Genomic DNA, 26,491 nt, shown 5'->3' on the forward strand with positions numbered 1-26,491 from the left:
GTCAGAAAATGTTTAGGAGGCCATGGTCAAATTATAAATTTTTTCTACTCCATATAGATGAGTCGTTCTGTAGTGATTTCCTATAGTTCCCATTGCGAAGTGGCTGATGGTTCTGCCTTAATGATGACTAGTTGAATGATTAAATGTTAAGTGATATGTTTTCAAAATGTTATTGCTCTGACAGGCTTTGACCAATCCTGTTTGAAAAGTGTGGTTAACATGAATTGGCTTCTACATGTCTGTCACCAATTTAACATTTATTAAGGCATTGTTGTGACAGATTGTATGAGACTTTGTTAAAGTAAAGAGTGTGAAATATTCACCTGTCACTTGAGATATATATTTAAAAAGCTGTTGAGTTCATGTTTGGAGTAACTCATCTGAACCAGTCAGAACAATAACCCAGAAAAGCAGAGCACTCAAGGCCAGAGGCAGAGCAGTGTCACAGGATGCTGGTTACAGGTGGGAATGAGTTTGGTGGTGGTAGCTGTGAGGAGTCATTTCAGGGGCAGTGGGAGCCCCAGGAGAAGGTCAAAGAAGGGAGCTCGCCTGGTGGAATCCTTCTGGAAGCCAGCCTGGGCTTTTCAAATAAAGGCACAGTTTCTCTGGTGCTCAATTCTTGCTGTGCCCAGAAAGAGAATGATGTGTGAACAGTACTACATCAAAGAAGTAGCTACATCCATAAACTAATTCTTCAGTCTGCACTTAATCTCTCAAAATGCTAATTGTTATCTTACAGCTCAGTTCAAGAGAGACAAATGCAGTGTGTACTTCCTTAGACAGTGAAAATAAGGTATAAAATCAACAAACACTACAAACACACCCCTTTTCAACAAACATGACAAACACATCCCTTTACAATCTTTATACTGAAGAAATATCTTAGATGCTAATCATCCAAAACCTACATTAACCTTGTGCATTAAGACAGTGCTCGTGTTTACACTGTTCTTTCAATCCTGTAAAATAATTTCATACTGTGTAGATCAGTTTGGGTGTATTTTTCATCCTAATGTATTCAGACTTTGCAGGCTCAATTAAATCTGAAAATTATATACTCATTTTCTAAGCTTTTTTACCCCCCTCAATTACTATGCAGTTTAAAGTTTGCCATTTTATATAATGATAAAATGTAATTTTATAGTTAGTGGACAGCTCAATATGCAATTATCTGTTTTCAAAATCAATTAAAAGAGTTGTCTTCTCAAAACATGCCTGAGAAGGTCACACTGTTCCATAAAAAACTACTGTTCCAGTTACAAGTGCTTTTAAATATTCACCTTTTGATGAAGCTTGCTTCCAGGCACTGATAATTGTGCTAAATATTCAGTGTGTTAAGATATTTTCATGTGTCTAGCTGCTCTAAATGTGCAAGAAATTTAAAAAAAAAAAAAAGGAAAAAGTATTTAAATATTTGTCCAAGCAAATATTGAGGCCTGAATATTTTGAATCTAATTGTTTTGGTCTGGTGTCTAAGAAAGGTAAATGATAACATTCCAGTTATTTACAGTGAGCATTGACTATGATGAATTATTAATCTAGAGATGGAAAGGCCGAGCAGTATACTGAAGAAGGCCGTGTGGAGATGTGGGCAATTGAAGAATGAGAGAGGAGGGTGTATTTCATTTGTAGGCTGAAATGCAAATGACAACTGTCTGCTGTTAAAAAGGTGCTCAACTTCTGCAATATGCCCAGGAGAAGGTCTGCACATACCTCTTCCCTGCCTCCCAAATGGGATTAATGCTCTGGGGAGTCTTTTCTGGGAGGGAGCACAGCAGGGATGGTACTTTCCTGAACAAATTCACACAGTTTCCAGTGCAGTGTTCACCTAAGTCTGCATCCCTATATCGCACTATCTCATTTTGAACTTCTATCAGGAAATCCAGTTCTTAACAAATAATATTTCAGTGCTTTTCTTAGGACAGTGTAAGGATGATTCACTTGTCAGGAACTTACCAACAAAGGGGATTTACAACAGCAAAGGTGTGGAGAAGATAAACAGCAAAGATAAACATTGTCCTTCCTTTGAAGCAGTGTAATTTATGTAAAAATAGTGGTTTATGTGTCTTGGAGTTGCTTCTTTATTTAGCGGTGTTTACAGTCTGTGAGGTTTTGTGTTTTCAGAAATGTGGCTACCTGCATCAGGCTGTCTGCCTTTGTCTGAGCACCAGTGCGGGACTCTTAGTTACTGAAATAGCATTTTCTGGAACTGAGAGTAGTGTCAGCAGTTTGTTTCTGGCCATGCCCCCTCTTCCTCTACAACAAGCAGGTTTGTCACATGAGTTAATTTAGTAAGTAACTGCAGCATGTCATGGAAACAACCTGACCGCCTGCAGGTCTTCAGTAGTCTGTAAATTTATTTACATAAGGGTTTAAAATGCCCTCATGTAATGAAACTAAAATAGATTACTGTTAGTCTAAATTACATAGGTGACAACGTACCATGATATCCATCACATGCTACCTTTTTTAAATTATTATTAATTTACTCAGCTATGTGAAATGACAACTTATTGTTTTGGAATTGAATTTGAAAGCACCAAATGAAAGCTAAAATTGATGGGAATTACCTTTTGATCTCTTTTACACACGTGGATAGATAGATAGATAAGTATGCATGTGTATGTGTGTATGTAACTCTGTGTTTATATATATATATATTTGGAAAATAAGATAATGCCTTCATTTCTGACATGTTTAATCCTGAATTTATGAATGCTTTGGGATTTGTTTGTTTGGTTTTTGTTTGGTTTGGTTTTTTAATATGGAAAAAATAATTCCCAATTATAAATATTTATTTCTCGAAAAGGGAGTCCAGATAGTGCAAGGCAGAGGACTGATGATAGGATTGTACATAAATCCAAGGATTTGGGCTTCAGCCTTCAGCCTACTGTGACACAAGAATTTTCTGTGTGTATCTGTGCCACCCATGTGTGCTTTGGTATTTCTGCCGTTAATATAGACCTGTGTTCTTATAATTGGGTCTTGGATTTTAAATCAGCTGGAAAATGGGAAAATATTAAAGGAGAAATTAAAAAATACCAGAAGAGCAGTAATACTTCTAAGAACACTTGAGGAGTTCTATTTTCTGTAGTGTGTTAAAAACACCTAATGCACTTAACTTGGATTTTTAAAATTATTTTAAAATAAAATATGTGCTTTTAGGACGTTAATAAAAAAGCTCTGTGATCATCACTTGGGCAGTGCCTGGGTGGCTGTGTGCCAGAGAGCCAGCAGTGGGTTTGCTTTCCAGGCTGCACCTTTTGTTCCCCAGAGCAGCGGGGAATGGCAGCAATGCGGATGCAGCAGTTTAGCTCCTGGGCACAAAAGGATCCTTAATACCAATTAAAAAGCAGACTTAATGAGTACCAAAAGCAGCCCCCAAGCCAGGCCTCCTTAGCTAAAAAAAGATGGGAAAGCAACATGTTGTAGGAAATGATGGAATTTTGAAAATCCCCTAAGAAACAGGGGAACACCCTTTGCTTTCCCTGCTGCATCCTCAGCTCTCCCTCTGCTAAAAGCAAAGCTGTGTTAAAATACAGGGGAGTAACTGGTGGAACTGCCCCATTTGGAAAGTGGCTTTTAGCTAGCTGGGGGACTGTTTGTGGTCAGTGTGTTATTTCTAACTAAAATGGCACTTCATAAAAATAACAAATTGTTGGCAACCATTGCTCTTTGAATTCTATTTCTAGTTCTAGTCTCTATTTCTGTTCCTCTTGGTTGCTTTTCTCCTAACAAATCAAACTTCAGGATTGCAGCAGGAAATTTAGATTTAACCTCAAGAGTCAATGTTTTGTCTCATGTCTGCTCTAATGTGATACAGATGTTGGAACTGCTGTACGTAACTCAAGATTTTATTGAACTAGCCCTCCCTGCCTAATAGAAAACATAGCTAACTGGAGTGCACATTAAACACAGATCACTCTGAAGGCACTAAACCTGTGAATTTTAGAAATACATTCACAAAATACTTGGGATATTACTTCAATTGCTCATCCTTCAGCTGTTTGATAGGGAGTTTCTACTACGCTAAAGAAGCAGAGCTCTTTATCTTACTTGTTTTAAAAAGCAAAACCAAGAAGTAAGCATGAAAAAAAAAATGCAATACCTGAAATTATTTACAGGCTGGATATTCTTTTTTTTCTGTTCTTTGTTCCTCTCTTTTTAAAAAATAACCAGCAAGACTAAAGAGATAGATTATCTGTTGCATCCCTTTTTACTTCTCCATCAATCCTGATCTCCGCTATTCTCGGGTTTTTTTAGTTTTCCTTCTCTTGAGTTACCACTGTGGCCAGAGCATGCTAAATGTTTGGGTATGTCTTTGATGAGGACTGAACAGTAAACACTGACATTTCTCAAGACTCTACTATGCCACGTTAACCCCAGTACAAAGTCATCTGAAATCAGCTCTTTCTTCTATTTATTCATTCTTTTTCCCCCCTTATTTCTAATAATGAGGTTAAAGTTTTCTAATTTTCTGTACAAACAGTACACTGTGTTTCTTAAATGAGATTTTTTTTTAGGGCAACACCAGAAGGTTTAGCACATCAGAGTGCTTTTCTTGCACATAACCAAATAGGAATTATGTATTAATGTAGTGCACTAAACCCAATCCTCATGGCTTATAATATATGAAATGTGCTACCCAGAACATCCAAGCAGCAAATTGACCAGGGAAAAGCCCTCAATACACAGAAAGTGGTGGTGGTGGGAAAACCAACCCAAGAGCTCTACAGGGAAACATAGAGATTAAAAAAGTCTTATGTATGTTTTCACGTAGTTAGGCTGACTGAAATGGTGGCTTTTTTTGTTTGAATCTCAAACTTCCACTTCTTGCTGGAGTCTTCTTTGACCCTTGGGTGGACCAATGTGTTTTGGATGTAGGTGTTAGAGGGGGTACAACTGGGTCTTCAGGCAACTCTGGGGCTGCTGACAGCTGTGTTGATAATGCCAGGAGCAGTGCAGAGAGACACAGCGTTAGCAAAGGCAAACTCCTTGTGTTTGGGGGGTTAAAGCTGAGCTCCAGAAAGGTCACACCTGTATTAAAAAAAAAACAGTAAAAAGCCCTCACTCATTGAAATGACGGACATATCATGAAAATTAATTCATTTTAGCTATTGTATCAGCAAAACAGATCATTAGTTGACCCTTAATATACTGAATGATAAACATGTTTTCCCCCAGTAATGTGAACAGTGCTGTTTGAGGTTAATTGTCTTCCACTGGAAGGCTTTTAGTGCCAGACTTGGGTTTTTTTCTACATAGACAGCAGCTCAAGCAAAATACGGCTGTCCTGGGTCCAGCAGAGGAGCCTGTATGAAAAATAATTGGTCCTACCTACTAGCTACGTCAGAATTTTTAAAATCCTTTCTGGTCTTGTCCCTTGTTATACAAGAAAATCTGTATCAGCAACTATTTCTAGCAGCTAACTTCTGAAAAAAAAGAGGAAGGTTTTATTATTGCCTAAAGCTTCCAAATTCAGTTTGTATCCTATAATGAGTACAGGAATACCGAGTCATTTTTAAAATAGCAGATTAGCTCTGTTATCATATGAGAAAACTCTGAGGTCATCAGTGTAGCATTACATATTAATCTTTTTCTCTTCCAGGCTTCAGTTTATTTCTTTCATTTCCACAAACACTATACAATATTCACAGGTAAGTTAATTAACATTAAGTAAGTTCTATTCCCTCCCATTTAATTATGTATATTTAAGGGTTTCCTCAATTAGAAATAAATTTTATGCTTGAAATAGCCTAGCTCCTTTATCCAGATGCTGTCCTGATAACGTAGTAACAGGTTTTTCTGGTCAGTTTTCAGAATCTGACTGGTTTCTTTTCCATGTTTACAACTCTCCCCTTTTTCTTTCACTTGCCATTCTCCAGGCAGTGTCACAGTGGTCCTTCACAGTAAACTGATAAAAGCTCTGTAGTTAGAAACATTGTGTTTTAGTTGCAATCAAATGTCATTTGTAACTTCTGCCTGCACTAAGTAAAATTCTGTAGCTGATCATCCTACAGTCAGCGAAATACTTCATTGTCTTCCAGGTCCTTCTGTAAAACTGTCCTCTGTATGAAGTCTGCAGATAATTGCTCTCAGATATAAGCTAGGCAGGTGGCAAGCTGTGATTACATCTAAGAGCTGGCTTGCTCCACCTAGGAATTTTATCCACAGTTTATACTCTGATGGCCTATTTTTATTAACGCAGCCTGCTTTCCACTAGTATTTGATGGCTCATTTCACTCATTTGTCACTTGAGGTCTCTCAGGTCCTAAGTGTCCCGGAGGAGGGACTGTCACTGCCCATCTTCAGGAATTAGTGGGAATTTATACTAACATTTAAATTTTGAAGAGACTATAACACAATATCTCATTGCTCCTACACAGCCCTTTTCCAGTTGTGGTACTCAGTGTAGTTAATAAAAGCATGAACAGCCCTGAGTTTGAGGCAGGAAGAAAGGAGAGTCAGGAGATGTGGGGCAGGAAAAGCTGAGGACTTGTAGAAAGGCTGGGCTGTGGGGCAAGGGACTCTGGTTTGGGGACGACTGAGTGAAGGAGGGAAGCACCTTGTGCACGTCAGCCCCTGGCAGTAGCAGCATTTGCCCCAGTAAATATTTCAGTTTTGTTTTCCTTCCTTTCATGTCAGGAGTTTTGTTTGGTGTTTTCCTTTTCAAGTCATCATTCGACATAGTTCCTCTCAAGCCTTCCAGTGGGTTTGTCATTCCTCTGAACAGAATGGCACAGTAATTTTAAAAATCCAGTCAGGTTTGCTTGAAGGATGCACATACAAGCTCTTTGGTGATGAGGGATTTGTGTTTTCCAATCATCTCCTCTCTTTCTTCATACTGATGCCTGTTCTCGGTTCTATTTTAGGAGAAGAGTATTCTTTTTTGGCATGAGAAAGATATTTCTTGGATTTTTGTCTAGCTGTTTCTATAAATACGTATGTTCAGAGATTTTAAGCAGGACGTTTCCCAGTACACTTCAAACACAGAATTGCTCTTCTGAACTAGTGGTTTCATGGTAGTGAACTTTAGTAAATTAAACCTCCTACTCCTTTTATAACCTCAGAATGAGGTTTGTCTGAGTGAGAAAGATGCAAGATACAGGTAAAAGCTGTTGACCTTACAGTTACCATTTTCCTAAGTTACGTAAAATGCAGTAATTTACTACCTTTAATAGCACTACCTTTAAAAGCCAGCTTAAAATAGCCAAGAAAACACAATGCATCATTAATTTTCCTGTACTCTAATTAGCCAAAGAAACCTCCCCTTTAGGCTGTACTTTGACAATGGTACAGTATTGTCTAGCAGCATCACCTCTAGACCTAAACAACAGCAATACCTGTTAGCCATGTGCTTGACTCTTGTGCCACTGAAAACATGGGGTGTATTGACTGAAACAATTTCATGTCTCATAAGTTTCATGCTCTATTTTGAATTCACAGCACGCCTGTATACTTGAGAGTACTGCAACTCACTTCATGTGAGTTTAGTGGTCCATTGCCAGGCAATGGTGAGCAGGTGAAGCTGACCAGGAGCTATGTGAATAAATCAGTATAATTTAACCCCAGAAAGAAATGTTACTTGGGCATACTACAGTTTCTTGAAAAATGTCTGCACATTTGCACAGGTAGCTATGTTGCAAGATGAACTCCTGGGCTGAGTTAGGCTAGAGGTTGAAGTTACTGTGTGGAAATAGAATGGATAAATTTTCTTACTCCATAAAATTACTATATTTACTTACAGAGCACATTTAAAGAAAACACTGAAGCATGATTCTCTGTATGAAGGACTCCTACCTCTTGTGTCACCTCTGTTGCTGTTCGTTCTTCTTACAGTCTGGGTGGTTTTATCTCCAAGCAACATATTAGCAAAGCAACCAAGGCTGTTTTTATGGATGGTTGGGGTTGCTTTCTCAAATGTTATTGTAAGTATATTTGAGGTGAGATATTATTTAGAGATAGCTTATTTAGAGATAGCTTTTTATTTTTATGTGAATAAACAGAAGGGGACAAAATGTAGCTAAAATCAGCAGAGTCACTCAGCTCTTCTACCTCTGTGTTATGCTCTGTCTTATAAAAATACTCCAGAACACTTGTCTGGACTAGGGACATTTACAGTACTGAAATACCTACTCTACCACAGCATAACACTTTTATGAGGGTTCTGGGATTTTTTTTTTTTTTTTTTTGATAGTGGGTTTTTTTGTTTTCGTTTGGTTTGGTTTTTTGTGGGGTTTTTTTTGAGGGTTTATGACAACCCTAGGGAGGCCTTACTTCAGAAATATAACATACTCCCCACATACAGGCAGAATTGGGGACTTGTCAAAGTAAAAGAAAAGTCAAAACAGGCACAGATTTATTAGCAAGAGTAGAGGGGTTGTAGCTTTCCCTTGCTCTTGTGCCCATTAGTGCTGTACATGTATTCCTGTATCCTGCAGTTCAGCTGATCCTACATTTTCCCTTCACTGCTTAGAATAAGGTCACACCATTGACAGGATGTTTTAGGGAAAGATGTGAAGAGATGCAGTTGCCTCGTGATGGCTCTCTGCCCACAGATTAGTTTCTCCTATACCACATCATTGGGACCAGTTTCCCCCCTTTAATGCCTATGAGGCAACATAAACCTCCATGAAGTACCAGCATGGGCAGCCAGACAGTGGTGCTGAGCACTGCAGGTAACCCAGGGCTTTATTCTCTGGAGGAAGCCCTTTGCCTCTCTTGCCAGGAGAGTAGCCAAGCAGAAAGGTGATCCTCCATTTAAGCTAAAAATACCCTAGAGGATAGTGCCTAGTGTCATCTTAGGAAAATAGTCTCCAACACCATCTAAAACTGTGTCACTGAGCAATGCTACATGTGATTTAAAAAGTGAAAGACTTGAAGTGCCTTGCATTATGAGAGAGATCTTAAAAATGTAGGATTTTAAAAGAGAAAGCATAACCTCTCTAGAAACTTGTATTCAGGAATGGAAAAGAAATCATAATTGTGATGTTCATTAGATGTATCCTATAAACATACTTTTCTGAGGGTCACAGATCAAACAGTTCCATCTTAAGGACTTAATCTCATAAAAATGAGGTTATTTTCAGATGTGTTAAGTTTTATTGTATGCATTGTTCATTACCTAATCTACCCCTTTTTCTTAAAAGAATAGCATAGATTCCAAAATGAGAAATAAAATTATTTCATGCCACTAGGGAAAATGCTTTCAGAGTTTGGCAGATGGCAGTTTATGCATATACATCTTAGCCAACCAAGAGTGATTGTGGCAGGATGCTTGCAGAAGAAAAACAGTAAGGCAAACCAAAAGTTTCTTTATAGACTGCAGTTTATCAGACATTGAGTGGAATATATATTCTTCTAGCCTTGTTTTTCCTTTTCCCAAAACATATACTGCAGTGTTGGAGGCTCACGTGAATTAAAAATGTATGCATGTCAGCTGAAATTTTTAACATTTTAAAAGCAAGCATTAAAAATGTATGGGTGTTAGTTGGAATTTATAACATTTTAAAGTTGGAAAAACAAGCCTGTATTTCCTTTCACCTCCACTGGTCCCTTATACACACGTTTTTTCCAGCATCAGAGTAAGGCTTGTCATGGCAATACTTTTCTTCTCCTTGATAGCCTGACACACTGGGTTTCCACTATCTGCTCTGCAGACCACAAACTGCAGCCCACATTTCTCTACCTGCCAGTATCTTGAACCTCCCAAGCCTTTGACAACATATTTGGTCACCCAGCAGATCCCCTAAGCTAAATGCCTGGTCTCAGACTTCGTCTTGCAGCCACTCAGCATCAGGGCAAGTAGGGAGCGGGCAGAAAGGCAGGCTATATCCAGCATTTTTGGTTAAACTAAGGAAGTAAGTCCTCCAAGGTCTAAAAAAGCAAAGCTGCTTACTCACGAGAGGAGGACTTCTTTTCCCAGTCTCCACAGCTGGCAGTGGGACTGCCTGTGGATCGACTGCCTCTCTTGCCGGGAAGCTGACCCGGCTTTGAGATTTGTTCATACGGCAAGTGTCACAAGTATCCAGGTCCGAGCAAACCACCACAGAGCACAGCTGCCACAGCTCCCAGGTAGGAAGCCCTCAGAGGCACGTGTTTGAGTCCAGGAGGAGTGATGGAGTGGGTAAGTCCCATGGAGGGCAGTTGAGCCATCCCCATAGCAGGAGCGCAGTGGCTGACGTGGTGGCTGCCATGACGAGCTGGAGCAGCTCATGTTTCCAGGGAAAATGGTTAAGGGAGAAGACATTAAGTCCCTACTCAGGGGCACAAACCACAGCCGCTAGAGGATTAACTTCAGCAGGGCCAGGGAAGCATTGAAAGGCATAGGCGAGGGGGATGGAAAAGCACAGGGCACAGTCCCTTACCTCTTCTTTCCCATTTCCCTGTTCAGACACCAGTGCTTTCATCTCCTAATGCTGTTTTTGCCTCACTTGTAGTGTCAGTCAGTGCTTCAGGACCAAGGGGAAAAAGGAATTGAGGGAGGATCGGAGAGCATAGTCCATTTTGCAGTCCTGTGATACACTGAAGGTGAATTGCTCCAAATATTAATAAGCGATCTTTATCCAGTACTGTACTTAGCATGGCATACTAATGGTTTAAAACAATGTGAAATTCAACCTCTGGACAGGTGCAATTATTTAGCAGAAAAATTATAGCATATAGATTGCTTTAGCAATTTCTGATACCCTCTGGAATGATTCCCAAAGGACCCATAAAACTAGTGGTATTAAAAAAATTCACAATCAATACTGAGAATGCATTGTAAGTGCAAATATTAACCTTAGGTACAAATGCTTACTTCTTTCATTATTGAAAGTTAATTATTTTTTCATGGTTTATTTTTGCATTCTTCAGCTTGAACAGAACGGGCAGTAAAGCCAGTATTTTTTCCCTATGGTCAGACTCCTACTGCTGCTGTCATAAGATTTCAGGCACTGCACAGGGAATGAGTTTTTCATTCTTCTACTTTTCTCAGGATACATAAAATCTATTTTTAACCACATTTCAATTTTGAGTGAAACTTAAATGGGTAAAATATTTCTGATGTGCCTAAATTCCTTTTTATTTTTGTAAAGGGCATGGTGTATATGAGACACATTTCTTAAGGAGCCTAAACCAGGCAAAACACTTTGGTGTACTTAACTGGTTTTAAAATGCTGAACTTCAAGTGAGTTCATCTCATTAGGTTTCAAGAACTCAGTAGAATTAAGCTAATTGCTTTCAGTTAAATCATGCACCACATATTCATTTTTTCCGTCCTTCTGAGTGGGATCCCTTTCCGTGGGCCCCCAACTACATCTCCAGGGAATCTGCTGCCATGACTGAGCCAAGAAAATGGTATTTTAGTACATGAAGGAGTGCTAGAAAAGAAAAACAGGATTTGAAAGTGTCATATATTGTATTCCCTCCCTTCTATACAATGAAGCAGAAGACATTTCTGTCATGCCATGTGATTAAAATACCATTATGCTCTCCCAGTGATTAAGTGGTGGCACATTTGATTTGGGATCACAACTTTACGAGCCTCTGTAAAAACATAAGGTGGCAAACAAACTCCCCTTTTGTGAAGATGTGCTTCAGCTTATCAAGTGTGTCAAAACACTGTCTCTAGAAAAGTGTGTATTTTACATTGCTTGTAATAATGTCCTTTAGGACTCACAGTGAGGCACAAAGATGCACCTATAGTAATCTTCTCACCAGAAACAAGCCCCATTTTGAACTCTAGCCTTGTTTTCCCCTCATCCAAAGCAACCCACAGAGAAAATGGATGTACTTTTACTTGGACCCCCGGGACTGACCCAGCACTTCTCACCTGGCCCCTTTTGCTCCAACAGTGCAAGGTGATCATCTGCCAGATGAGCGGCACCCGGCCGGAGCTTTTCCACTGGTTCCTGTTGCCGCTGGCACTGGTGGTGTACGCAGCCATCTCCGGGCTGCTGGGCTGGATGGAAGAAGCTGTTCTTGCCGTGTTCACCGCCCTGGTCACGGCCGCCCACGTGCACTACGGGGTCTGCGTGGTGAGCGGGTGCCTCTGAAGCAGCCACAGAAGAGCTGCCCTGGGGTGGGCAGGAAGATGGGGTCTGGGAGCAGTTTCTAGTTGGGGCGGTGTCTGGGAGTCTGAAAGTTCAATTAGGTTTTTTTTTTGTTTTGTTTTGTTTTTTATTTAGTCCAAAGTTAAAAGTCAGTTTATTACAGGCAGTGCCTTTTTGCAACAACTCCAATGACTCGAATTGTTCCAATGTACCCAAATGGTTTTGGCTTGAAACCCATCACAATCAGAATATTTATGGACTGGTTTTATGTAGCAGCTGACCCACGTGGCATGAACACTCCCACCCCTTTTTTTGGCCTTTCTTCTTCCTGAGGTTACCTGACTGAAAAACTAGCAAGGTAAAATGCAAAGTGCCATGAATAGAATTAATAAAATAAGGCCAACTTTGCTTTGAATCTGCGGGCAAAATAGCTGTTTAATTTCTAATCTTTTCTTGGCCCTGTGTTAGCATCTCTCAAGCTAGAGACATGAACAGTTTTCCAGTTCATCAGTCTTACCAGTGCATTTTTGTGTCTGCTAGATCTCAGACTTGTCATTTATTGTCATCTGAATTACTGCTTAAATTCATTTTTACTTTGCTGATGCCCTCTTCTCTAAATTGTCAAATAATCCTTTAGCAAGTGTTTTCATGGGGATTTGCTTTTAGATAAAATACCTAGCATAGCAAAAATCTCATTTCAGAGGGAGTTGTTCAGCATTCTTTAAGACACACCATTAGGATGTAAGGATTTTCTTTGAAGGAAGACTTGTCAGCAGACATTGGTGTCATAGTAGAGTCTACCCCAGCATCAATATGGGCCAACTGGTGAGGGTCAGAATGGAAGTACCTAGTCAAAGGTGACTGTTGACTGAGAGGGCCCAGCTCCATCATGGCTTATGTCATCTGTGAATCTGGTCTGTAGCAAATTAACTTCCCATCGGTGTGATGCAAGAGGAATGTAAGGACCACAGCTCTCTTGCTTGAATACTTGCAGGTCCTTGCGTAGTTGTAGGTCCCCAAGTACACGAGGACTGTGGTTGGGTCCTCCCCCCTCTGACTGGGAAAGGAGAGGCAGTGAATTGTGAAGCACGTACCAAACAGGCTGCTAATCTCCATGATTTCTCTTTAGGGTAGGCAGCTGAGTGAGCACTTGAACATTTACATCTTTTCCCTGAAGAAACGCATCCAAGAGTGAACACCTGCACTATGATCAGACTGTAACACTTACGTGGAGATCTGCAACTCTTCTGATGTGATAAACAGTTGGAATTAATCTGATTAAAATAACCAAAGAATAGAACAGTACAGATATCTGAACCACTGCGACAATGAGCTATGCAGCAAGATGCTTCATCTCAGAGGAAGATTCCTGTCCAGCAGAGAAGTGTTTACCAAGTTGTTCTGCTGCTAACATTTATTCTCTTCTAACACTAATGCTGTGTTACTGGCCTCTCTGAAGCTTTTGTCTTCCTCCTCCTTGCCATTTTGTCCAAAGTCCTGGATAAATTCATGCCAGGTTACATAAGCTTCTCGGTGGTTTATAACCAGCACTGGTTTCGCCCAGCCTAGTCACCAGTGGGACTCCAGCAATGCAAACACTCCCTGTATGTCCTTCTCACTCAGACATCTGTGCCTGCTTCATTTTCTGTATTTATTTTCTCACAACTCATTTCTTCCATACAACCTCCTGAAAGGCTTCTGCACATTCAGTCTTTTCCTCACCTCAAATGAATGTGTGAAGACAAGAGAATGAGCTGAGAAAGCTATGGGTAAAGTGTTTTTGAAATGTACATTTTTTTTCCCATTCTCAGCATTAAGATGAGTCTCAGCTGACCTGTATCTGTCAGAAATGCAGGCTCTGTACAGCAGCAGCTGACCTTTCTATTTATTTCCTAGGCAGTAACAAGCACATTGTTGATATTTCAGTAGCAACGAGCAATATACTCTACAAAGGTAACCAGCTGAAAATAAATTTGGCCAGCAAACCTTCAAAGATTCACACATTTCACTGCGAAACTAGTTTAGGTCAAACATTGTGTATGAGTGCAAAATGCAAAACAAACCATTATTTGCCTGTGTGCTTGAAGCAAATTCTTGTGGGTTTAGAAAATGACAAAAGAAAAAAAAACAAGAAGAGCTTTTTTTTTTTCAAATGTTACACATTTGCATGCAGATGTAAACTGCTCACTTCATCTGTGATACACGTAGGTTTTCTGCATGCCTTGGAGGAAGGAGTAAGAATTTGAGTTTCATCTCTTTTCATATGCTGCCCCTAGCCAGAGGGACTTTGTGGTCTTGAAGCACTAATGAAACAATCTGTCCATTCCCCAAGGTAAGCATGAGATTACATTTTTTGCACAGAGGGATGTGATTGACAGACTGGCATATTTATTAACTATTTTGCTTGCCAGAAGCCAGGTAAAAGCACAATTGTTGAGCTGCTAAGGCTTAAGTTCACCTTTTTCAGTTCTTAGACCATTTCTCTGGGTTTATCGCTAGCCTGATCATTCTTCCCCCCCTCGATAACTTACCCTTATATCAGCAGCTCCTATTAGTATTTTCAGCTGAGCACTGACTAGTCATATAAACAGCTTCAATTTAAGCTGGTGCTGCCTGTTACAGGAGTTGTCCTCCCACAACATCAGTAGGTGATTTCCCCAGGCAGCCCTTCCTGCGGTGCCAGGGGACAGGCCTGCACATCAGCTTCCCCTCATCACAAAGCAGAAATCCACACCGACTGGAAAGGTTTCTCGTGATTTGAAAGTATGCATGTTCCACCTACCAAATGAGCATGTTGAGGGTCCCACCCCCAAATGAACATGAGACTACAATCACAGTTCAAGCAGCTTAAGCTTTGAGTTGGGCAGGGGTGACCGGTCATCCTGTTAATGCAAAGTCAGAGGTTTTTCCAAGAGCCCTGCAGGGAAGGGAGGCTCCCATGCCCTTTGGTACTACTGTGGTCCAGCTCCAAGAGACATCTTCCAGCCTTCCTCCCCACTGGTGCGGTAGGCATGCCCCTATCCTGCAGGATGCCCAGGGAGTGTGGGGTGTCCACCAAGGCACTCCCTAAGGACTCTCTCAGAATAAGTCTGAAGGCTGGTTATTTAATGAAGTTTGCTAGAAAAGGCAGTTTGGGTTGAAGGGGAATGACAAGTTTAATGTTGTTGCATGCACCCAACAGCGTCAATGTTTGATGGAATTAAACACTACATCCAATACCAGAGACATAAAAGTCTCACCTACTTTATAAAGGAAATTTATATTTCACCCTTCCATCACAAGTGTCTGGAGGAAGTTCTGATGAGAAAAAAATTAGAATACAATAAACAAAATTACCTCTAAATTGGTTGTACTGGAGAAACTCTGTAGACAGGCTTCCCTTTTATGTCTGTCTTGCACTTAATTAGGAAACAGCTGGAAATAAGGGTCACAGAAGCAGCACTATTTGATGCACTGTAATGGAGTATTTTGAAATATTCATTAAATGAAATTATAAAATTTGAAATACCACAACCTGCCTGCACTTGTACCTTTCTAAAGAGAAATACAGCGTCACTTTTTAAGGACATTAAGCTCTGGCCGAGTTTTTCACCTTCTATATGAAAACATGGCAAATAATTTATTTTTCCTTTTTAAAGGAACTTGTCACTACAATCTCTATAAAGACATATATAAAAAGAAATCATGTATTGCACAGAGTATATATTGAGTTTTTAGCCATTCTAGATGGTAGCTGGTTCAACGAACAGGAATAAAAATGCTTTGCTCATAGGGTGGTACGGTCACAGATTTATTTTGCAAAGTCAGATAACTATGTAGATGACCTAATAGTCTTAACAAAGATTTTTTTTTTTTGTTGCAACATTATGGCAGAATGTTTTGAAACTGGAAAATAGGTACCTTTTTTATGCTTTTGAACATTTGCACTAGCCCAAAGACATGCCTCCCCACCAAGTCTTACAAAAAGCAACTCAAAAGAACAGCTCTCCCAGGTTTGAACACCTGGGTTGGAAATGGGCTCCTCTATCCCTGCTTCATCCTACCCCCTCTATTAGAAACCTTCCCTGAGCGGGCTAAGCAAAAATTTGGCCTCGGCCCCAGGAACACCTGATAGCAGTGGGGCCCAGGCTGGTGGCACACAACCATGGCACAAAGGGGGCCTGAGCCAAGGCTTGAAGCCTCGGAGATTGAGCAGCAACTACTGTGGCAACATTGCTCATGCTACAAAAGATCAGAGCAGTGAGAATTACAATGAAGTTTCCCCCCTTTTATTCCAAAAAGCCTAATACTTTAATCTGAAACGCAGGCAGGTTTTAGGTACTGCACTGAAGATTCATCCTTGAATACTTGGCCACTGCAGGAAAGTCCACTGGGAGTTTCAGTGCCCTTGCTGTAGTACTCTCTTCACCTCCTGGCTGCTGCCAGTTTTGCTGTTGTATCAAAACTGATACACAAGAGATTTAGTACTCTGAAATCCCAAAGCATTTACCATAAAGAAAAATGTGCTGTTTACATGCACAGGCATACATGCATTTTCTTTTTGATTTATAGAAGGGGATACAGTTGCTGAGCTCTTGGGGAAACAGATGCTACCCACACACACACAGGATAAGTGAACTTTTGGTTTTTTAACGCAGCTGCCTTTTTCTTCCTGCTCCCATATGCAGTCCCTGATGAATCAAAAATATGTATTTTATCCAGAAAAGTATTACTTTAGAATGTTCTGAATAGTCTCTAGAGCTAGACAGATTTTAACATATATTTTTTTATTAAATATGTAAAAAGATAAACGCAAGTCAAGTTATTCACATATTCAGACAAAAATCTACTCTATCATGCGACAATTTGTGGATAATGTAAAATGACTGATACATCTGAATAAGACCTTTTTTGTATCTATTATGCCATTACTTATCTATTTATAATTAACAATACATATGTTTACATTCCTTTCAGTTTACATTTAATATATAACCAAAGCTTTATGGTGTGCTATTTAGTAAAGGTAATTACAAATGCATATTAAAACCATAACAGAAGAATGGGTTACTCACAAGGGGTGGGGGGAAAAGGACAACTCTTTCCCCTTTCAGAACACTGCTCTCCCCTCAGCACAGCCAAATTTCTAGTGCCCTCAAGGTATTTCACTGCCCCAGCTCCCTACATCAGTCACTCTGCCCTTGATACAAGCAGTGAGAGGGCTATGGTCCTCTGATTAGAAACAGGATATGAGGAATTTTCAGGAAATTAAGTGCAGCTTTTTTAAAAATTTTCTTATTTTTTTTTTTTTAATACATGCTTCAAAAGAGAGAAGAGGAGAGAGGCACAACAGCCTGGCTATGAATTGTTTGGGGAGCTCAGCAACCCCAACCATTTGCACCTTTAGAAAAATGTTTTCCCTTGAAGTGCTCTCCATGCATCTGCTCAAGTATTAGCAGAAGGATGAACGGCAGTAAGCAGAGACTGATGCTGATGAAATTAAGTTTATAGCCTGATCCCAAACTCCTTGCCCCATCAGAGATCCCATATAGGTTAAAGGACATTCTGGAATCTGGAAAAAAAATTAGTAACTGCTCTTCAACAGTATTATGAAGAACTACCATTTATTACAATGACAATTGTAATAAGTACATATGTTCTAATAAACACAAATACAACAAAAATGACAATTCCCCCATTGTGGTGATTCTTGGAAATACTTATTTTGGAATATACACATTTTTTAAATAATTAAACCAGACCTTATTTTCAACCAATTGAAATGGGAGAGGGAAGTGCTGGCCTGCAGGTTGCAAGTACTTTGACTTCATCACTGAGTAGGATGTGAAGTCAGTACTGGATTGCAGGGCTGGCAAAACTTCAGCCTGCAGGGTCCAGAAACTCTTCTGTTGTGCAGGGGGAGGATTAAGGAACTGGAAATACCTGTTCTAGTGCTTAACAGTATTTTATATATTTTCGGTGGTGCAACACAACAGCAGGGTTCTCACATTTAACTAAGAGCCACTTAGCTGCAAAAGATTGATTAGGAATGGAAAACTGCATGTGTCATGCTTGTGTGTGCCCGAGGGTTGATTAATTGAAAACCTTTCCATGGAACCATAAGCTGGGAACGTACACTTTAGGAGCCTATGAACATCTAAAATGATTTAGCTGTTCAACAGGCTTTGGAGTTTTTCAGTGAATGCCAATTGGGATGGGATTTCCACGTACCTGCTAAATCAGCATAGCAATCTCCAGTTCAGAAGATCAAGTGAGAAACCAAGAATACCAAGCATTAAATAATCAGAGAGACTACAACACACAGTTTTATGAGAAGAACAAGGAATGCTTTATATACTCCAAGATACCACTGTTTATAAAATACCATCATTTAGAACAGGGTCATGGGACCGCACTGGAAGGGAACACTCTCACTGCAGACATCTCCAGGGCCTTGATGAAGGAAGGTCAGCCCAGAGCAGAAGCTGCTCTGTCCCCTTATGTTAGATGGTCCCCCTCTTATGTGTGCCCTGTCTCCAGGACTCCTCACTGCCTCTCCATGCTTTGGAAGCAGCCTCAAACCCGTGAGGTGTCCATGACTCACTTACATAGGGTTTGGGGAGGGGTTCAGGGCTAGTGCTGTTGCTGGTTTTTCCCCATACCTTGCACTAGTGAGAAAATGTCTGTCTTCCATACTTTTATGGATGGGGCAGTGGAGGGGAGAAAGAAAGCAAAAAGAAATGGTTGGCCTACTTTGTCCTTTTCTGAGGGGTGGGAAGCCAAGGATGATGGCAGAAATCATGTCCTGCAGCTATACTTGTGTCAAGGAGATTTCTCTCCTCCATCAGCACTGAGCTCTGCGGAGGCAGAGCTGCAGCTGGAGCTGGGACTGGATTCCTCAGGAAGGAAGAAAAGCTGGGAAATGTCTGTTTACTAGTCACGAAACTGGGAGAGTTTTCAAAAAACTTAAGTGGATATCTGTTTCTCCAGAAATAAGCCAAAAAACATACCACGCAGCTTTCTAACGTAGGGGTTTAAATCTCCCATTGAAACAGATGCTCTGCCTGTGAAGGCAGGAAAGGAATAAACATGAGCAACATGAGCATTTTCTTCCACAACACACCTCATCGTTATGGCTTGAGTATGACATCCACTGTATCCCTTTATTCCAATTGTTTGACCAAATTTATGCCCCAAGGCAGATGTACTAGAAAACGCGAAAGCACCACAAAGTGAGAAACACAGCTAGTGGTACGGAACTTCTTGCCACACAAAATGCCAATATAAATATGTTAGAACAAGTTACAAGTGTATCATACTTAAGACAAAAAAGAAAAAAAATAAATATATATATTTTTAAAGAGCAGAACAAATCTCAAGCAGCCAAGTGGTGAAGTTGCAGTGATGTACAGTAGGTGATGTAGCCCTACAACCTCTTGGGAAGATACACTGAAAGAGGACGTCTGCAAATGCATCTTGGCAAAGTATTGGTACAGAATGCAGTGGTTGGCTGGCACTCACTATGGTACATAAATGTTAATGGCAGACTGGGAGTGAACTGATTTCAAGTTTGAGGCCGCACATGTTCCATTCTCCAGAAGAAAGTTCTAACACAAAACGAAAATTGTCAGAGATGCTGCATGAGTCAGTACTCATCCTGCTGCTGGGGCTGTTCATGGACTTGCTCTTCACCTTCATGATCATCTGTGTGGCTCTCCTGTAGGGAGAAAAAGACCCCAAAACATTCTTCAGTAGAAAGCACTCCTCATGTAATCCTGCCCCACGGTGCTCACTGTAGCACAAATCTTAACTTATAATTTTCATGCAAGTAAGTACAAAAGGGGCTGTTACCTAAGAAAAGCGGTCTCTTGTAGTATTACAATAAAATGCATTTACTTTACTTTTAATCGAGGCATATGCAGTACTGATATTTCCTTAGGAAAAAATGTCAGCTTTCAACATCACTGAGTGATATCTGTTCTGGTAAGCAAACCTTTTTAATAGTTAGACAGTGATATGCCAACAGTTAGATGCTGTATCATACAATACTGATATCCTCCCATTTTCAGTTTGTCCAAGGTTTTCTGAACCTGTTTGCTGTGGTTTTCACACAATCTTCACTCTGGGTTTATATCACTAAATGGACATGACACTTGTGCTATCACCTGCTTTAAAAATTAAACACAGCCTCCTTTTTGAGGTCAGGCATTCTACTTTCCCCAAAATAATACACCCATGCTAACTCCCAAAGGCTTGCATACACATTTTCTTGGGGAGGTGGGGGGGAAGAGTCCAGTATTCACTGATTTATAAAGCTACTGCCAAAATCACTAATCACCAAATAAGCACTTCCCATTTACAAATGGTTCTTATGCACCAAAGCTGTCCCTCTGAATATACATTTCCACTGGAAGACAAATCCAACTCAAGGTGATATCAGTTCAAAACAACTTCCAAGTTAGAGACAACAGACCTAGTATCCTGAGTTGACCTGGATGTTATCTGAGTTCAGAAAGTCTGGCTGACCCTTAGAGCATCCCTTCTGGATTCCCATTAAGCACAGCTGCATTTACAGCTTTCCTCTCAAGTGGTTTCCATTTTTCAGCATGGTTCACTGAAAAGATCCCTCTCCCATATGCTCTGCCCTGCATTAGTACCACTCTGCCGTTGGCAGCTCTGAAGGAAAACACTTTTCCAAGACACTGAGCTGCCATTCAAGTGCATCCCCAGTCCAGTACCTGTGCAGAACTCTCCTGGCTCCCAGCAATTAAAGTTAGAAGCAAGTGGCTTGAACAACAAACTTGAACACATTGATACTGCTAAGTTTTCAAATTTGAGGCAAAAATCAAAAGAAAAGTGAGGCCATGATTTGACTTTTTCCACAATAGTCCAGAGCAGCTTATGAAATAAGCAAATTCGCTTCTGGCAATAACATATTTGTATTTCTAAAGGGCAAGAGCAGGAGAATAAGACTCCTAATAGTTGCTGATACAATGGAAATAGTCAGCTGTTTGCCACGAACAGAAACAGGCCAATTACAACTGAAAGCAAGCTCTCTATCACTCAGGTGCCATTTTCAGGTAAAAGCCACATACTGGTCAGGACAACTGAAGTTTAGCACCTTTTGGCCCCTTGGGGGGAATGATGCCCTTATTACATACAGTAGGTACATCATGTCAAAACAGCTTTGGGCACAGTACCTAAAAACTGCAACTTCTGTGACGGGCTGCAAGGGTGCGGGACTTGCGGAGAACAGAGTTTCACAGAGAGGAGCTGACAGCTGTGAGAACGTGGCCCTGCCTTGCAGGGTGAGAAAACTGAAGCTTGTTTAATGAGCAATGTTACCTTAACCCCATCTATCCTGACCCTCCTTATGTGTTGAGGTGATCTGCTCTGGAATGCACACGTTGCACAGACTCTCTGTATGCCCAGTTTATGTGATACCCCTATTAGAAAGCCCACTCATGTGGACTTTATAGGTCACATATACATGCTCCCTTTTCATTCATACAATAGGAAAAGCCTCTAACCATGGGAATTGGCTTGGGAATATACTCCACAGCTCTGAAGAGGAGTGGTGGCTCCTCTCTTGCCAGGTCTACCTTTGATGGAAATAGTGAATCTTATGTGACTGACTCCCTCAGAAGTCATTCTGAGACCTGGGATACATGCTTCTCAGTATGTATAGCTTGTACAAATACATGAAATGGGAAAGACAAGAGTCACCATGCCCAGTTACTTTGGGACTGTGGAATCTCCTTGAATAGCATCCCCTAATAAGGAAAGTAGTGGAAGATCTATTTAGAGCATTTATTTCTGGCTTGAGCCACATGACCATGGTCATCTCTGTCACCCATGCTGAGAGGTGCTCCCTTTTGACCCTTAAATCCATCTGCCTCAAACTATTCAGGTGTGCCTGTAGATTGAAGAGCTAGACTATGAAAACCAGGTGTTGGGGAGAGTGGGTCTTTTTCCAAAAGTAGCAGCAGAGGAGTAGCTGCTAGAGCAGAAAGTTACCAAACCAACTGCATTTTGAGCAATTGCTCTGGGAAACTGAGATATCAAACGTGAGCAACTCACCCAAATTCTACATGAACTGAACCAGAACAGTTCATGTAGGAAAGCAAAAGCTTTCCCAAGTTTCTGCTTTATGCCAAGACCCACATGTCTGTGTGTTTCATAACTACACATATAGCCTCTTCTTGTCCATCAGTCTGAAGCTCTCCTACTGTAATACCATATGACCAAATGCTTTACACACTGAGATCTTGACACTGTCTACAGCACTCGTAGCTTAAGAATTAGGAGCCACATCTCACCAACCAAATATAGCCTTTTTAGCACTGTTCTCTGTCAAGTTTGATGTTTTTGATGAAGAAGTAAGATTACAAATGAGTAATCTGTAATTAAAAATTACAGTGGATTACAGCCAAATGTTAAGTGACAGTAGCAGATACTACATCCCTCTTGGGTAAGCAGAGACAACGATGAGGTTTAAAACAGAACTGTAACAGAGAAAAGAAAAGGGAGCCTCTATGGACAAGGAACTCAAATGGATTGATATTTGTGCTGCTCAAACTCACCAAAACTGACAAGACAAAAAAGAAGAAATGGATCAGTCTTAAAAATTTAGCCCTTAGTGAATGAAGCAAAACAGAAGCTTATGAAGTGACATGACTGAAAATACACTATGAATCGGAATTCTGAAAAAAATATTTGCCCCACTCCCCATTCCAAGACACGAACCTGGTAAAAATCTCTTCAATGAAATACTACAACAATCAAACCTCTGGAGAATGCTTTTTATAGAAACTATGCTCTATACTTGCATTCTGAATAATTCTAGACACAATTCACATAACAGCCTCATGCTGGAGACTAGGAAAGACAAACTGCTGCTACCAAGGGATTAACCTGCAAAATGATGCAAGATGAAGAATTTAACTTGGGTCAAATTCATTACAGAGAGAGAGAGAAAAAAACCACAAAAGAGATCTGAAAGGCAAAGCAGGACAATGAGAGAGTAAGGTCCCAACCTAAAAAGTAGGTAGGATCTGAATCAGGACCAAACCAGTCTTTGATTTAGTGCTAATGCATTGGGGTCCTTCCACAGCAAATTACAGTCCATCTGCTAAGCTGAGGAGACCAAATCTTCCACCAAAAGATACAAAAAAATTGTGTGAGGAATGGCCTCTGTATTCCTCTCTGAAAGAGAGTGCTCTCCTGCTGAAGTGACATACCCGGTCTCCAAACTGCAACCACATTTTTAGATAAAGGCACAGTTGTTGTATGTAGTTCACATGCAGGCAGAGATGATGACTGCAACAGGGAACGGGTTGGAGGGAAGAAGCAGATAAAACACTAGGATATGGACTGAAGTTTTTGTAGAAAACTTTGTAGAAAATTTTGTAATGTGTTCGCCAGTAAGGAAAACTGCAGGAAGAAAAACAACAAATGCATTCCTTGTGGAATCGCTTTGCTATTTAAGCCAACAGACAGACAGATGTGGCAGGGGTATGGGGAGAAGAGGGATTTTTATGGCTTTGCTTTATAAATAAATCACTGTTCTTGAATCCAGAAGACATTTTCTCTGACCACCATATATATGTAACACTTTCATCCTGTTATCACATGCCTGGCAAATTTGTCTTATTGTTTATTCCTGTGAAAATAATGGTTTCCTCCTCCTTTTTCTCTCTAGCACTTGTCCCGCACCACTTAACACATCCTCTTTCCCCTGTCACTTCTCATCTAAGCAGTGGTCCCTGTCAGCAGCAAGCTTGTGGTCCTCTTGCACCTAACTTTCAAACATTAATGCTCTACATCAGTCTTTTTTAGAAAAGCACGTGAATTAGTAGTTCCTTCTGCACTACTGATATAAAATTTTAAGTCAGTTGACTACTGCTGCAACAGCTTTCTGGAAACAGATATAAGACAGCCTATGGTGCCACAGTGTTGCCAAGAGATTAAGTTGATGCTTATACACTCTGGAGCCAAAGCCATCATCCAATGAAGGATGAAGGGTCAATTGTCAGTACAATCCATACAGGGATTTAGTTAACATGAATGGGAGTAGTTCAGCTAAATCTTCACTGAATCATTATCCCTGAATGTCTCAGAGGAATTTAACCAGCACCCTTTGCTGCTTCTTGCTTTGTTCAGTGTCCACAACACTAAGTCTAAGACGCAATGACATTCTTGCTTAATCTTGCAGACAATACATTTCTGAAATTTTGCTAATAGAGGATTATTGCGTTTGCACAAGGAAGAATTTTGCCTATAGCAAGAGGATAAAAAATGCTAAAGAGCATTATCTCTGTAGATATAATCATGTACTTGGCAACCTGTACCATACATATTCCAACACTGCCACATGGGCTAGAGAAGGTTCGCAGCTGTAGACACCGAAAGCACCTCTGCCAGAATTTCTGTGATTTTCAACACATTACAGAACACAAGTAAAAGAATTTATGCACACAGGGGGAAGATGAAAAAACAAAATTGAGGCTCAGAATCATATGAAGTCAATTTATAATTGTGACACAGACCCTCCCCTTTCAGATCAACAGCAGCAAGACCAGAATACAAAACCTACACTGAAAAGCAGGGAAAAGGAATCCTTTCCCCAAGCTGAAAAGCCTGCTGTTTGCAAATGCAAACTTCCTTTTTGGGGGGAGAAGTCATGGAAATCCTAGCTGCTACACTTCTGCTGACCTAAGTATAGGACATGACTCAATACTGTACCAATAATTTTTTATGAAATTAAGCTTTTTTGTTGAAATGAAAAACATTAAGCTTGAACTTACATGTTCTTCTGAAGCATAAAGGACTTCCATTAGCCGATTGACAAGATCATTATTCTCTCCCCCGTGTTCCTGGCAGAGAAGTTCAATCTCCCTTAATTTGCCAAAGTAGAAATCCCTTTCCTTCTCCACGCCTTCAAGTGCAAGTTTTAACGAATGTACCTGCGTATAAACCAAGACATGATGCATCAGTTTTGAGGTGCACTACAGACAAAACAACTCGGTCTAAAATTATGCATGCTAAACAATCTTACATACATATTCAATGGTATAGCTTAAAATGAAGTCCACTTTTTTTCTGAAGTGCTAGATTGAACCATAGAGAGAACAGAAAATTGGGCTCCTCCATTATGCATCTTGGATACATCTTAACCTTGATCCTTAAAGGTCATTTTTCTCAGTGCCCTTTTATACTGAAGCCCAAAGCAGCAGTTCAGAAATCAGAGCTACTTCAGCCTTGTCTCCTAACAAGGCTGCCAGAAGTGTCACATAATGGTAATTAATAAAACTTTCAGCTCAGTACTTGCATTGTTTTGCCTGTATTAATGTGTAGTTGTTGGGAAACCTACAATATCTTCTTGCCTAAAAATACACAGAATTAGCAGAAAAGCTCACAAAGGGAATTGGTCTAGTTAGGAAATTAAAACATCCTCTAGTTACAAATGTGAGTTCTGCTGTGTTGGTTGGCCACCTCTCCTGTTCTGCCTCCCCACTTACCATACTGTTACAGACCTGCATTTTGGCACTCTGGTGCCATGACTGGCTGCACCATGGACTTTGTGCTCTGACTGATGCGCTGTTTCTATCAACAAATTCTCTCAAATGTAAGTACCTTTCTCTTCGCAGCCTTGTTGTTCATAAGAATCCTCAAGCTATACTGTCAGCCTCAATTTCACCACTAGGACTGCTGCATATAATTTATGGGCAATGCAGCTGTTAATGATTAGGCTTCATATAAATCATGACAGATGTTGCAATATATATTTTTACATATATATACATACACACATATATATTTAAAAAAGAACAATTTTGTGGGAGCATAACATATAAATTTTTGTCTAGCAGGTTATTCACAATGAGGATAATGTGTAAGTGGCTCACAAATTTGGAGAACAGCACTGTAGAACCAACAGATACAATCACAGACGAAGTTGTCTATAGTAAACACACTGACCCTAATCACATCCAATTACAGCCAAATTAGCACTTTAAAGTCTGCAATTATACAAATTATTTTCTAAATAAAACATGCTAAATAAATCGTATCAGACTACATTTCAGTGAACTGATGCAATTTAATAGAAAGTTCTGTGCTGCCAGTTCCACTGCAAGCTAATTTATTTCCTTCACTAGTAAAAATACCAGCAGAGTTCAAACAATGCTTTGACAGCCTACTAAATCCTATCGGGTTTTTTTTCCATAACTGTTGAGCCAGTGATGCCTTTTTCTGACCTTTGTTTGCACTCTCAAAGGCATCAAGCAGCAGAACTGACCTGTTACCAGAGCAGGATCTCAGAGCATCTCATTTATGTACTAATCCATTTCTGACCAGCTGCCTGAGCGTCACACCCAAATCTTCCCTTGACAGTTTGAATCCATGATGGATATAATGATCAGGCAACCTTAAATTAATTATTTTTTCACAAAAGTAGGAATAGCAAAATGGAACAG

The 26,491-nt window shown here is 40.2% G+C and overlaps 2 protein-coding genes across 5 annotated transcripts in view; one reads left to right on the plus strand and one right to left on the minus strand.

Annotated features, from left to right (window-relative positions):
- Positions 1–16,551, plus strand: part of LOC113984137 (ethanolaminephosphotransferase 1-like) — a 58,309-nt gene extending 41,758 nt beyond the window's left edge. For all 3 annotated transcript variants that reach the window (XM_027713920.2, XM_039379761.1, XM_039379762.1), the window contains exons 7-10: positions 5,609–5,657; positions 7,748–7,928; positions 11,838–12,020; positions 13,165–16,551. In XM_027713920.2, the coding sequence (XP_027569721.1) occupies positions 5,609–5,657; positions 7,748–7,928; positions 11,838–12,020; positions 13,165–13,230 (479 nt within the window). In that variant the 3' untranslated portion in view covers positions 13,231–16,551. The remainder of the gene's footprint in view (positions 1–5,608; positions 5,658–7,747; positions 7,929–11,837; positions 12,021–13,164) is intronic.
- A 233-nt stretch (positions 16,552–16,784) lies between these two features.
- MAPRE2 (microtubule associated protein RP/EB family member 2) overlaps positions 16,785–26,491 on the minus strand; it is a 59,607-nt gene continuing 49,900 nt past the window's right edge. For both annotated transcript variants that reach the window (XM_027713940.2, XM_027713957.2), the window contains 2 exons: positions 24,821–24,979; positions 16,785–19,731 (listed from right to left, as the gene is read on the minus strand). In XM_027713940.2, coding sequence (XP_027569741.1) covers positions 19,660–19,731; positions 24,821–24,979 — 231 coding nt within the window. In that variant the 3' untranslated portion in view covers positions 16,785–19,659. The remainder of the gene's footprint in view (positions 19,732–24,820; positions 24,980–26,491) is intronic.

This window comes from Pipra filicauda, unplaced genomic scaffold (assembly GCF_003945595.2).
Source record: "Pipra filicauda isolate LSUMZ 115617 unplaced genomic scaffold, ASM394559v2 scaffold175_size1500280_pilon, whole genome shotgun sequence".
Taxonomy (NCBI): Eukaryota; Metazoa; Chordata; class Aves; order Passeriformes; family Pipridae; genus Pipra; species Pipra filicauda.